The sequence below is a fragment of the Eretmochelys imbricata genome, chromosome 6 (genome assembly GCF_965152235.1).
Source record: "Eretmochelys imbricata isolate rEreImb1 chromosome 6, rEreImb1.hap1, whole genome shotgun sequence".
NCBI lineage: Eukaryota > Metazoa > Chordata > Testudines > Cheloniidae > Eretmochelys > Eretmochelys imbricata.
The window spans coordinates 126,296,636-126,310,416 of record NC_135577.1 but is presented as its reverse complement, the minus strand read 5'-3'; the positions used below and the strand labels follow the sequence as shown (position 1 = coordinate 126,310,416).

Below are 13,781 nucleotides of genomic sequence, written 5' to 3'. Positions count from 1 at the left end.
CATTGCAGATCCAGAAAGAGCCCCGACTGGTTTGCTTCCCGATAGGTCCCTCCCATGCGTCCGCATCTGATTGATCCTTTGCAGCGACTGGATCCTGCCCATCCAGGCCCCGGCTCCCAGCCCTGGGGATGGGGAGAGCCCAACAGGGAGATATTGACTGACAGCTGTCACTGTGTACTGGGTCTGCACCAGCCGCCGTGGCAGGGAGCGACGCTGCCCCCCACCTCAGGAGTGAGGTCCCATGTCTGAGCTCCTTAATAATGTGCGGGGGAAATGTCACTGAACAATTAAGGGTAAAATGTAGAGCCATTAAAAGATGCTAGCTCGGTCAGAAGCAGCCTTCAGACCCGAAGCAGCCCCAGTCTCGGTGCATGGCAGAGCATCCTCCACACAAGCCTGTCTCGTTGCTGCTCCTTGGCCCTGCCCCTCTTCCCCTGACAGCACAACTCCCTCCTTGCAAGGAGAGGTAGAAACCAGAGACCGAGCTAACATTGCCACAAGCACCTGGCTGCACCAGACACCCCTTTCCCTCTCCTCTTGTACCTGCCCAGCACGCACAGATGTAAGGGCACCTGTGCCCTCCTGATCCCCACTGTCCTGTGCTCAGGCAAGATCTGCCTATACTCAGCCAACCCAGAGATACCATGGGGACGGGAGGAAGGCGGGTGCTGTGTGAGACCCATTGGACCAGTGGATGAGAGGGGTCTGGGGGGCAGCTAACTTTTGAGTAAGTTGGAGAGGGACATGGGAATCGGGCAGGATCCCTCTGGCTGCCCTTTAGCTATAGCTTCAGTTCCTTCCCTCCTTCCCCAAGCTGTCCCCACCATATCAGCGCCCATAAGCGGCCGTCCTGCCCCCCCCCCCATTCCTCCCTGCAATCCCCTGCCTCCTTTCTCAGCATCTTTGCTCTGCACCCCCGAATCAGCTGTGAGTTCTGCTCCCGGTCGCAGCTCCCTCCCTGCACTGGCGGGCCCCACCTCCCCGTTGCCCTCTCCTCAGATGCCCTCCCTTGAGTTTCCTTCACGCCAGCGCCTCGTGCTAGCTGCCTCGCAGGGGTCTGAGTCACAGGCAGAGCCTCTGATGTGTACTGAAGGCTGGAAACTCTGCCCCGCTCTCTTGTGGGGAGCTCTGAGATGGGGCCAGCGAAGAACGTAGCCCGGAGGCGCATTTGGCCCCCGTGTGGCTTCCCAGCGCTCCCAGGCGCCCACCGCCCCAGCGTTTGGAAATTACTTGGTTTTGCAGGGGGAACGGTGCTGCTGAGCAGTGTGGTCTGCGTCACGGGCCCACGGTCCGCGGGGCAGGTTCATTCTGTCGTGCATGCGCTCACGGTTCTGCTCTTCTCCTCTCCCCAGTGACCGAGCAGCCAGATACTATTATTACTGGCACCTGAGAAAGGAGCTGCTGCATTCCCAGTGTGTGCTGCGCGAGGAGGCCTACTTCCTGCTGGCAGCCTTCGCGCTGCAGGCCGACCTTGGGAACTTCAAAAGGAACAAGCACTATGGGAAGTACTTCGAGCCGGAGGCTTACTTCCCTGCATGGGTAGGTGCCGTCTCCTTGTCCCCCGGGCAGAGAGTTTCCATGTGCACGACCGCCCTCTTCCCCCGCTCGTGTCCAAAGGCGGAGGGAGCGCGAAGTGAATCGGAACGAGAAATATCCTGAATGGGAGCTTCATAGGCGAGAGGGAACCCAAGTGGTGGTAGCTGCCAGTAGCATTGTTCTGATCCGTTCCACGTGGCAGGATCCCGCGTCAGGGCAGGGGTGGAAGGTGGGTATGTTCGGGCATAGTGGAAAATGCGTGCCGGGCAAACAAATGGGCTCGTGATTGGGTCTGAATGCAGATGCTGTGCTTGGACATCAGGGTTGTGGTGTTTCTCCTTCACCATAATGCTCGCTGTTTGTTGTCCGAAGAGGCCTATGGGGGATTATGTGCCGGGGTGGCCTGTGGTAGCAGGGGGCTTGATGACCAAGAAGATCCCTGGCTGGCCTATGTTCCTGTTACATTCAGTGCACTCAGGTTTCCGGAGAGAGGGAAGGGCTCGCAGCAGTGAGACTGGAAAGGCCTGTGGACTAAGCCATGGGCTGGTGGGAACTCTGCAGCATGCAGCTGGCCCAGGTAGCCCAAAGCATGGGCCTGTTTCCCCCTGAGCAGCAATGGATGCACTGGAGTAGTGTGAGTGGATAGTAATAGTGAGTGCTATGGGCTGCAGGGATAGCGAAGCCAGGTTGTACATTTGGCGTGAGCACTTGGGCACGGCGCAAACTCGGTCCTCTGTGCCCGCACACTAGGGTGACCAGACAGCAAGTGTGAAAAATCGAGACGGGGGTGGGGGGTAATAGGAGCCTATATAAGAAAAAGACTCAAATATCGGGACTGTCTCTATAAAATCGGGATATCTGGTCAGCCTACCGCACACACCCCATTGCCCTGCGGGGTCAGCTGGGCCCCTGCTGAGCTGGCAAGTTCTTGCTCCACCACCCAGCCATTGCTGGGATGCCAGAGCTCCAGATCTGAGTCCCTGCTTCTCCTGCTCTCGGCACAGCTGCTCGTGTGGCCCTCCAGAGGTGGAGGGAGCAGCCCAGTGTGCTGAGTGGGGCCGTTTGGCCCCAGCTCGTTGGGGGCCCTGGCTCTCTGATGGGTGGGGGGTTTGTGTGGTTCTTGGGCTTTCCAGAGAGAGCGAGTCTTTCCCTCGTGCATTCTGCCCATCGCTGCCCCTGCGGCTCCTCGCAGCTCCTGGTCGCGCTCCTGCCTGCACGGAGCAGCCACAAGCAGCAGTGTGAGTGGGGCGAGGAGGCTGGGCCGGGAGACAAAACACAGGAGGCCTTGCAGCTGCGGGGCTGCATATGAGCAGCTTCAACTCTCCTTCCCGTTCCTAGCTGCGCAGAGAGCGGGGAGGAAGGGGTGACACATACTGACTGCGTCCCCATGTCTGCAAATGCTTGGGAAGGCTATCCTCCTCCCCTTCTCCAAAGAGAAAATTCAGGTCCCTGGGAGGTTTTGGGGTGTGTGTGTGAGAGATTGAGAGGGAGGGAGATGCTGGGGTTGCTTCATTCAGAATTATTGCTGTCCGGTGACCGCTGTGGAACTTACAGATCCAGCTCGAAGGAGGATGTCCCGCTGGTTACATGAGAGAGACATTCACACTACTTGCCCGACACAGGAATGTTGTGTGCCATGACAATTCACCAGTGAGTTGCCCACCAAAAGAAGGGCACTGAAGGTGTTAGGCAGCGCATGTACCCACCGCACCTCTGAAACACGCTGCATGGAACGCTTGCTTCGGTAAAGCTAGTTCCCTGTCTTCACATGGGCGTGGCAGGTGTTGTTAAGACCATACTCTGACAGTAGGTGCAAGTGGTCCATTTGCTGCTGTGTTGTTTGATCGCGTGGAGCCTGGGACTGTATTGTGGCTAGCTGATAGGTGGTGTCGTCGTTATTGGGCGAGAGCCATGCTGGACACACTTCAGAGGAGGCTGCAGCCCTGCCTTGGAGAAGTTTTCAGTCTCTAACTTGTGCGACCGTGGAAGCTCTATTCAGAGCAGAGAGTCCCCAGTGGTACTGCAGGACCAGCATAATCTACAGATGAGATCACACCGTCCAACTGGAAATCCACACCTGAATTTTTGTTTTTAATGGGTTTAAAATTCCACATAAAAAAGCCTACAGGAATGTATCTCACTCAAGCCTGCCCACCTCCTGGCCCAGCCATCTTCTCTGGCAGCCCCCTTCCTGCACGACCATGGAGCAGGCAGTGCAAATCTTCTTCTGCTTTCTCTACGTCGCTCCCCGCAGCTGAAGCCAGCCGGCGTGCAAGTAACCAAATGCCAAGATGGGTCCAGTCTTTCTCCTGCACCAGAAAACAGGTGTGAAGTTAAAGGGACACAGTCTACGTGCAACTCGTGTTTCAGTCCTAGAATGTTGTCATACCATCACCTGCTGCAGTTACCGGAGTGCGGTCGCTGAGAGACGCTGGTGGGGAAAAGTCATTGCTCTTCATTTCAGTAAAAGACTTAAGGGTGGTAATTCTGCGACAGAAAAGCTTCGAAAACAGACTCCAGCCAGAAACTGCTGAGCTTGAATTAATATGCAAACTAGACACCATTAACTTGAGTTTGAATAGAGACTGGGAGTGGCTGGGTCATTACACCTATTGAATCTATTTCCACATGTTAAGTATCCTCACACCTTCTTGTCAACTGTCTAAATGGGCCATCTTGATTATCACTCCAAAAGGTTTTATTCTCCTGCTGATGATAACTCATCTTAATTAATTAGCCTCTTACAGGTTTCAGAGTAGCAGCCCTGTTAGTCTGTATCCACAAAAAGAAAAGGACTTGTAGCACCTTAGCGACTAACAAATTTATTTGAGCATAAGCTTTCGTGAGCTCACAAAAGCTTATGCTCAAATAAATTTGTTAGTCTCTAAGGTGCCACAGGTCCTCCTTTTCTTTTAGCCTCTTACAGTTCATATGGTAAATTCCACCTTCTCTGTCTGTGTGTATATCTTCTTACTATATGTTCCATTCAATGCATCTGATGAAGTGAGCTGTAGCCCACGAAAGCTTATGCTCTAATAAATTTGTTAGTCTCTAAGGTGCCACAAGTCCTTTTCTTTTTATGGATACAGACTAACATGGCTGCTACTCTGAAACCTGAAATTTAGTCAATTGGGTTTTTCACGGCACCTCATGTATAGTCAGTTTCCCTGTTTTCTCCTTTAGAAGCCCTGGTCCAGAAGAGCCCTTAACTTTTAAGTATGCAAGTGGTCCACTGGGACTACTCAGGTGCTTAAGTTAAGCATGGCTTAACTACATTACTAGACTGTGCCCTTAGTCAGTTTCCCCTTTGCTGAAAAGCCTAGTAAACATCAGCAGGGGAAAAGCAATGCCTCCATAAAACCCTGCTGGGTTATTTTTAAATGCCAGATGATACTGTTTAAAGGGGGCTCTACCAGAAACAGGTTTGTGTTTTTTTTTTTAAATTAAGGCAAATTGTTATAAATATGTCAGGCTAATGTGGCCTTTTTGGCAGTTCGCTGGGACTCCTCATAGCTCTTCAGCTGCATCCAATCTGCATCTATCATGCACTCCAGTCTTGCAAACCCTTATGCACATAGGTAACTTTACCCCTGTGCGTGTTTGCAGGAACGGGGCCTTACTTTCATTAGTGCATGGATGGTTATTTCTCTTTGCCTGTGTGTTAACGTTACAACTTGCAGTCTCTGATGTGTTTTGCTGGCAGGTTGTGAGATTTCTCTGTATGTGAAGACTCCAGATGACACCCCCCACTGAAAACATGAGTGCACTCGCGAAATAGTCTGATTACACACTTACAGCAGGGTTGAGCCAGTGTTTCCATTTCAAACCTCCCTTTTCAGGAGTTTACATCTCACCTGGTATAAAAGTGCATCAGGATGGAACAGTGCATACAAGCCTTCAGCCCAGCTGGGAGTTCTTTAAACTTTAAATCCTTTACAGAACGGTCAACAACCCGCAGACAAATGAGCTCCTTTCTCACTGTCTCAGCTCGCTTGAAAGTGAACAGAAATGATATGTAACCCGTCTATAACACCTGACAAGTGTAAACGGTCACACTGCAGCCATTAACTAATCTTTCATGTGCCACAATAATAACAATCCCATTTTACACATAAGGAAACTGAGGCAGGAGAGTAGAGTGACTCACCCAAGGCCATACAGTGACTAAGGCAGAGCTCAAGGCTGCCTCTCCCTGGGCTGCTTTCTACCATCCACCTCCCACCCAAAGGCTTGAAGTCTGAGGGAAGGTAATAAAGGAAAAGCAAATAACAGCAGCTGCAGCCCCACAAGGCTGAGCAGGCAGGCTCTTCCACCCAGCGAATGGTTTCTGCAGAGCCCTCCCTCAGGAGCTCTCAGGGTGGGTCTCTGCCCTGCTCTCTCTGGCCCCTTCTGAGCTATCTGGTTCCCTTTTAAGCTCCGCCTCCAACTGGAGCCAGCCATGGAGGGGTAGAGGGGTGGAGTTGTCTGGGCCCAGAATTGTTCCTTAACTCCTTCAGTTCTGGTGTGAGGTTTATACAGCCCGTCACGGTGCCCCACACTGCACCACTGCTGTACATCTGTCCTGAACAGAGGCAAGTAGAGCTCTTCACAACGGCTTGTTCATGAAAATGGAAATTTCCATGGGAAATACCCCATGTCGATGCCTTTTGGTGAGGGCAGGGGGGAGGTTCATCGAGAAATGAAAATTTTTCAGCAACTATCTCAAATCCTTCTCAGAGCTCTTCCCTGTACCCCTTCAATACGTCAACGTCCTTTCTGAAGTGTGGCCACCGCAACTGGATGCAGTGTCGCAGCCTCGCTGGTGCCATTTGCAGCGTTAACACCTGCCTGCTTCTACTCAGTATGCCCCTGCTTATACTTCCAGGGTTTGCTTTTGCTCTTCAGCCATTGAATCACCCTGGGAAAATCCTCTTCGGTCTCTGTTCACCCTGACCCCAAAGTCCTTTTCTGAATCAGTGCTTTCCAGTAAACAGACTTTAAAAAGAATCAATTGCTCTGAACAGCTAGAACAGAGGAGAGAAGCTGTGAATACATATTGGTTTTAAAGAGGAGCAATTAAAGAGACTGAACTTTAATATAATATTGTGTATTTGGTAGATGTGAATCAACATAACAGTGACTCGTCCGTGTCAATGGTTTTGCAGTAGCCATTGGATGTTCAACATTAAAAGGTTAATAAAGATGTAGGCACTGTTGTCCCTGTTGATTGCTGCCCTTATTCTCTTTAACAGAGCTCGCTGGTGTCGGACAACTCCCGATTTAGCTGAAGAGTAATCGCCTCATTTTCTTAGCCCAGAGTCGCTGCATGTCCCACACAGAATCTAAAAAATCACTTCGGAAAGTTGTTTTAGTACAGTGGGGTGTACTTAATGGGCAGAATTGAGCCAACTGGTCTCATAACCAGCTGCTGAAATGCTCTACAATTACCTTAAAGCGTTACCAAGGAGCCTAAGGGAGTTAAGCACTCAGTTCACATTGAGTTTTAATGGGATTTGGGTGTTTGACTTTGAAATCGCTAGCTGAAAATGGAAGTAAAAATCTGCTTTTGGGGAGTCAGTCCTATTTCTTGAGCACTAGAATAATCCTGCTGCAACTTTGTGGGTTCCCAGGAGCTTTGTTAAAGGAAAGCACCCGTGCTCGTAGGTGTTTTCTGTCCTTTCTCTTAGTTAAGAACGGGGCAATAAGCTGTTTGAAAAATGGTCAAGAATAACTGTCTATAGTGGATCACTATATTTCTCTTTGTGAACACTAAGACCTTATCTGCTCAAGGAAAGGTTTGCCAGTACAGCTGTTGGGGTAAATCCTCTGCGAGGAGATGCAGCTTATAAAAGTTCTTTTGCTGGTATAACTATACCCCTTCCCCAAACTACATTGCATCATCAGAAGGACTTTGCTGCATTGACACTGGGGCTTTTTCTGGTGGTTAGGAGCATAGGGTTTTTTTCATACTTAACCAACATAGTTATGCTGGTAAAATGAGATCCACACATGCTTATCTCTGACCATGGATTTCAGACTGAGCTACATCAAAGTGAAGTGCTCAGCTGGTACTATTTCGATTCTGCTAAATACCTAAGTAGGCTTTCTGTGAGACTGGCCTGCTTCCCTGCCTCAGATGCCAGGGCTCAAGAACGGCCCTTTGCACTGTGATATTTATTCACATTTTATCGCCTGAAAATTGCTTAAATGAAGTGCTTTCCAGGAGCCACACGTTAAGCCACATCTTGCTGCCGGTGAAATAACTGGCTGCTTTCTCGGAGGTGGAGTCTATGGAGAGTGGCCGCATCTCTGCATACAAATTCTGAATGATTGTTAATGTAAAGATCTCTGTGCAAGCTTTCATATCCAGAGAACCTTGTGTACACTGTGAACAATTCATGGAAGAGTCAAACTTAATAAGAATAGAAAATAAAAACACATACCTCCCCACTCCCGTGTTTTAGCCTCTTTTTGGCAGAGGATATTGTGAAGGACAAGATTAGAACAGGGGTCAAAAAAGAACTAGATAGGTTCATGGAGGATAGGTCCATCAAAGGCTATTAGCCAGGATGGGCAGGGATGGTGTCCCTAGCCTGTACGCCAGAAGCTGGGGATGGATGACTTGGTGATTGATTACCTGTTCTGTTCATTCCCTCTGGGACACCTGGCAGGAAGACAGGATATTGGGCTAGATGGACCTTTCGTCTGACCCATATGGCCGTTCTTATGTTCTGACTGTGCTATACCCATGTCTTAGCCCAGTGTCTGAAATTTCAGAGGATAAAACCCACTACTCAGCATGAATATAGTCCATAGCCACGTATAATGGCAAATAAATATATAAATAAAAATATATAAATAAATATATATTTTATATATATAAAATGAAAACTAGCATTAATGTAATGTGATCTTCTAGAATTTCAGTCTGTAGGGGTGATACATTGTTGGAAAACGGTACCATTTGATTATGTTGGTAGGTCAAATTCTGCCTTGAACTTACCTCTGTGAAACGCCCATTGACTAGTGGGACTATATGGGTGAACTAAACGGGATTGCTTCCAAGGGCGTTGGTGCAAATTGCCACAGGCATGTCATTGGAGTGGAAGGTCTCTGTCTCTCTCGGGCTTGGTCTGTGCTATGAAGTTCTGCTCGCAGAGCTATAGCTGGTTAGGAGTGTGGAAAAATTCACACACACGCCACACAACAGAGCTGTCAGCACACCCAGGCAGGAAGAAGAGTGCTTTTGCCGGCGTAGCTAACGTCGGGTGGGGCAGTGGTGTTGGGACTGCATCGACAGAAGCGTCTGCAGTAAGGGGCTCTGCCAGCCTAGCACACGCTCTGTGGAGCACAACACACTAGCAGTGCCATGAGGCAGCATGGTGGCCTTCTGCAGCTGAAAAGCAGGTGCACTCCCGGCCTCGAAGGTCACAGTCCCTTATTGCTGGTTTTCGGGGACCTGACCTCTTGGCTACAGCAAACGTGAATGGAGAAGAGAGCCCGTGCTCGACATTTCATGCTGTTGGATCCGTTTGTGACGATTCCAGGATCATCTGTCAGATGGTTTGTTGAGGCCCAGCATCCTGCAGCAGAACGTTCTTCCAGTAACACCCCCGCTACATCTGGTAGCCAGAAGGAATGAAGCAAATGGCAATCCTGCAGGGCAGCGATGTTGTACCTGGTGGTGGGAGTGTGGGTCTGGGAGTGGGGAGTGTTGTATTCCCAGCACTGCCTCTTCACCCCTCCATTCCTGCTTCCACACCTGCAAAATGGGGGTGATCGGTAGCCGCCTGCACCATGGCTGTGATTGTTCAGGGCCGTGGAAGGGCCAAGTATTTATAATTGAGTGGAAGCCCAAGGTACATGCCTGGCTTGGTTAAACACTGCGTTCTGCGTGGTTTGGAAGGGAGCTCAGCGCCTTTCCACAGCCAGGGTCTGGGCTGTGCGAATGTGCTTTTGCGATCGGGAGGAATTTCAGCCCTGTGTAGGAACAGATCCACTGAGTAATAATAGCCCCCAGCACTTACCATATATAGACCTCTCCTCCATTGGCTAAGCACTGTGCAAGCCCTGACTAATGAATCCTTGCGACATCCCCCTGTGCTGAGCTCCTGGGAAAACCTGGCCCCAGTTGTGGGAGCTGAACTTTTTGGAAAAGCTGTGGCCTGACCCAAAGCCTGCTGGAGTTGTTGGGGGGGGGGGGGGTCTCTTTCATTTTCGGTGTGCTCTGCACTGGGCCCTGGGTGCTGTCTTGCTCTTCCCTCACCCCAGGGCTTTTAGAAACCTCCCCCGGCAGGTGGTCCCTCTACCCTTGGCAGGAGAGAGGTTTAAGGACACTTGGCACAGGAGAGGGGGAGAGCAGGTCGTCCTTTATAGTGCTAAAGGCCAGGAGAGCCCATTAGATGGGCTAGTCTGACCCCCTCGGGGCACAGGCCATGCAGGGGCCTGCAGCAGCCTCTCTCCGACTGAAGACGGGTGGAGGGCGAGGCGCAGACAGCGGTGGGGAAAGGCTGGTGGTTTCCTTCCTATGTCCCCGGGGCACTTGGTGCTGCCTCCCCCCTTTCCCTGGCTGTCCTGGAGAGCTGTCCCCCCCTTGGAACAGTCTGCTGGCGCGTTATCCCTAAGGCAGGGGCTGGGTCTGTTTGCCACCATCCAGCCCTGGGCAGCTGGAGGTGAAATAAAGCATGCTGAGCCAGGAGCTTGCTCGGCAGCACCCCGGGGTGGAGGCTGTTACACCCCAGTCTGTCTTTAAAACTCTGGACAGTGGATCTGCTTTAATACTTCGCTGTTGCCCCTGATTTTGCTTTTTCGGTGCCAAGTAACAGCTCCTTAGCTGTGCGGCGCTAGCAGGAGGAGCTCAGTGGCTTCCCAGTGTTGCCGGTTCAGCCGCAGAACATGGTGACAGCTGGTAGCCGGAAGGATGGCCCAGTAGTTAGGGCAGTAGCCTGTGGCTTAGGAGATTGGGGTTCAATTCCCTCCTCTGTCACAGACTTCCTTTGTGAGCCTGGGCAAGTCACTTGTTCTCTCTCTGCTACTCTTCCCCATGGGGATATTAGCCCTGCCCTGCCTCACAGGGGAATGGTGAGATGCTCAGATATTGTGCAAATGTCTAAGAGCAATAGACTAACAGGTGGTACAATAGATCATAACCCCACATGGAAACCTAACTTTAAAAAAAAATGGTTACTGGTTTCCTGCCTCTCAGAAGCAGCAGGCCAGTTGCAGGCTGCTGCTTTCATCCCAAGAGCAGGCACTGACCGGTGTCTCTTGATTTTCTTCTAACAGGTGCTGACAAAGAGAGGGAAAGACTACATCTTAAAGCACATTCCAAACATGCACAAAGATCAGTTTGCACTCACGGCCTCCGAAGCACATCTTAAATATATTAAGGAGGCCGTCCGGCTGGATGATGTTGCTGTTCATTACTACAGATTGTATAAGGTAAGAGAGGGTGGCAAATCTGCAGGGCAAACGATACGTTTTTCATTTGGGGTGCTTTTTATTAAAAAGGACAGCTGCTGAATAATTTCTAGCATGCTTTGGGAAGTGCTGCATTTGAGATGTCACTTGATCATTATCATGGTTCAGTCTTAGAGGCAGATCAGTGATGCATTTACCTTCAAGAGGCCGGATATTGCTGCTTTTTATAGTGCTTTTATTTTTAAAAGTTAAGAGGAGACCAGATGAAAAGCAGGTATAATATACCGATGGGATGGGTGAGCTGGATGCTGCGTAGCATACAAGATTTCTGGGGTAATTTCTCATCCTCCCATGACAAATTTACATTTCTTTCCTCCTGGGAATGAAGCAATTTGTTTGATACAGCCTGATGTTTCACAAGACGTTTTGTAATAGTCCTCACATTAAAGAGAAGAAGTTTGTCTGCTGGAGAGCCGAGTAACAGCAAACTACAAATACAGATATGATGAATTATTAAAGAGGATTCGAATGCTGAATACTATGGAGATGGCATCCGGCTGGAAACAGCTGCGAGATTTATTTTTCCATGTTATCTGTGCTTGAAATGACCTACTTTTGCTTACCCTCTTTTTCGCTCAATGGGTGAAATAGGAAAGCAGCGTGTATTTTTCCTCCGTGTCTCTCTTCCTTTTCCCCCCGGAGCATTAATAAACACTACCCAGTTGCGCTTCAACAGAGGCCGGCATTAGCTCTGACAGAACCATTCCTAATACTGCTGTGTTAACACACAAGCCATGATTCTCTTCTTGCTTATGCAGCCGTAAATCAGGAGTAACTCCGTGAAATGCAGTTACAATGATCTAAAGTCAAGTTAAATGATTGTTCACCTAGGCCCCGATTCAACAGAACACCGACGTGTGCCTAGGCACGTACTTAACCTTAAGCAAGTGCTCTGCCGAAATCAGGGGTCACTTCACTGAAGTCACTGGACCTGAACTGTTCAATTGAGTTGTTAAGTCTTTTTATTGCACTGTTCTTCCAAATCCCCACCTGGGCCTGATTCTGCTCCCGTTGAAGTCCATGGCAAAAGCCCCGTTGACTCCCTTGCAGTGTCAAGCCCCTTTTGTAAATCGGCAACATTCCACTGCCTTCAGTAGAGCCATGCCTACTTCCACCACCTGCACAGCTGGCCTGTTGCTGGGATAAAAGGATTTCTCCAATGTCTCCAATGATGGGTTCTTGGGGGCAGTTCTCCTCTCGTCAGCATTCTCCTGCCTGTAAGAGGATTCAGTACGTGTCAATCGTTGGAGCATTTGAAATAATGGCCCAGATTATGCATTGTTACATGCCTGGTTTTGGCTTTGCCATGTGAATGTTGGGGGTTGTGGGAGGGGGGGAACCCTTCCCAAATACCCATCTCTTTAATGAATCTCAAATTCTCCGTTAGAATGGTAGGGATGGCTCCGCTGTCAGAGCGCTCTGTGTTTGGGGCAAACTCACATCTGGAGCCTCTTACTTTCACACTCAGGCACATGGGTGTGATGATTACCTGATTTTTGCCTTAGGGCTGGATCATCACCACCCTGCCATTCCCATTCCTCCTCCGCTAAGATAGTGACTTCTGGCTACTCACCTGGTACCCCCTGTTGGGTACAAGTAAGCTGAGAGGGGGCCCCCCATCCCCTTCCATCCATACTCACTGACCAGAATAGCTGGCCAGGTGAATGGGGGTTGGGAGGGGTAACTTGATCCTCCCACCACAGCAAAGGGAAGCCATGGAGGATCCCAGTATCTCGGTCTGCTCCTGGGGCGCTACAGTGATGCACCAGCCCTTACACAGGGCACATTGTAGAGTCATGATCCAGCCCTGGATGCCTGTAACAGTAACTATTCTCAAGCCACGGTCTTTGTGAAACCCTTATGGATGATGCCCAATAATGACATCACACACCTTCCAACACGGGTGTTTGCCTGGATGGATAATGCCTAATGTGTCTTGAATGTCCAGGGTTAACATGCATCAGAGGCTTTTCCAGCCCTGCCTCTGCATGCTCTCCTTCCCTCTTAAGTTTTTGTCTAAACATCAGACAATGGATCGTCTTTAAAAATAAAGACAATTGAGCTTCTCTTTTAAAACGTCTTCTGCAGAAACCTAAAGGTTTTTACGGCCCCTCTTCCAGAACTGTCTTTAATTTCTGTCACTTTTCTGTGAGTCCTATTTTTGGGGGTCTGAGTTAAGAAGTTTGCTTAGATTTATTTACATAAAGTGCTTCAAATAAACCCAGCAATTGATGTGCATTTTTAATGACATAACATCTAGTATAGAATATTTGAGACACTGTTTGTTACTGCACAGCAGATGGAAGTGATTTAGAGAAGATACCTACACAGTAGGAGTAGATTTATACACTGTAGATCTTTCAAACACATCCAGTTTTTGGAACAGATGCAGTAGGCTTAAGTGATACAGGAACTTGTGCGATCTTTGTCTCCAGGTTTCAAAATCTTTCCTGGTAGCAAATGGGAATGCAAAAGTGTTGGCTCAGAAATGCAGAGGAGTTGGGCTTAATATATTGCTATAGAAATCGAAACTAGAAAATGTTTGGGTGGCTTTGACAGGGAGTGTAATAGAATTCTTGATGGGGGTTCTCATGCCTGTATCTGAGAATCGCAGCGCTGTCAAAACTGTGTGTGTGTATCACCAATTCTAGACCATGTTGTTTATATATAAAATCTCTCTCTCTTTCTCACATTTGTTTGATAGTGCTGTGCTTTTATTTATATCTGTATGAGCCTGATTGTTCAGACATGCCAAGCACCTGCAACTCCATTTGCAGTCGGGAGGA

At 49.5% G+C, this 13,781-nt stretch overlaps 1 protein-coding gene across 13 annotated transcripts in view; it reads left to right on the top strand.

The window, feature by feature from the left end:
* The window catches only part of FRMD6 (FERM domain containing 6), a 96,056-nt gene that overhangs the window by 65,724 nt on the left and 16,551 nt on the right, over positions 1–13,781 (top strand). For all 13 annotated transcript variants that reach the window (XM_077819656.1, XM_077819654.1, XM_077819649.1 and 10 more), the window contains 2 exons: positions 1,353–1,539; positions 10,801–10,956. In XM_077819656.1, coding sequence (XP_077675782.1) covers positions 1,353–1,539; positions 10,801–10,956 — 343 coding nt within the window. The remainder of the gene's footprint in view (positions 1–1,352; positions 1,540–10,800; positions 10,957–13,781) is intronic.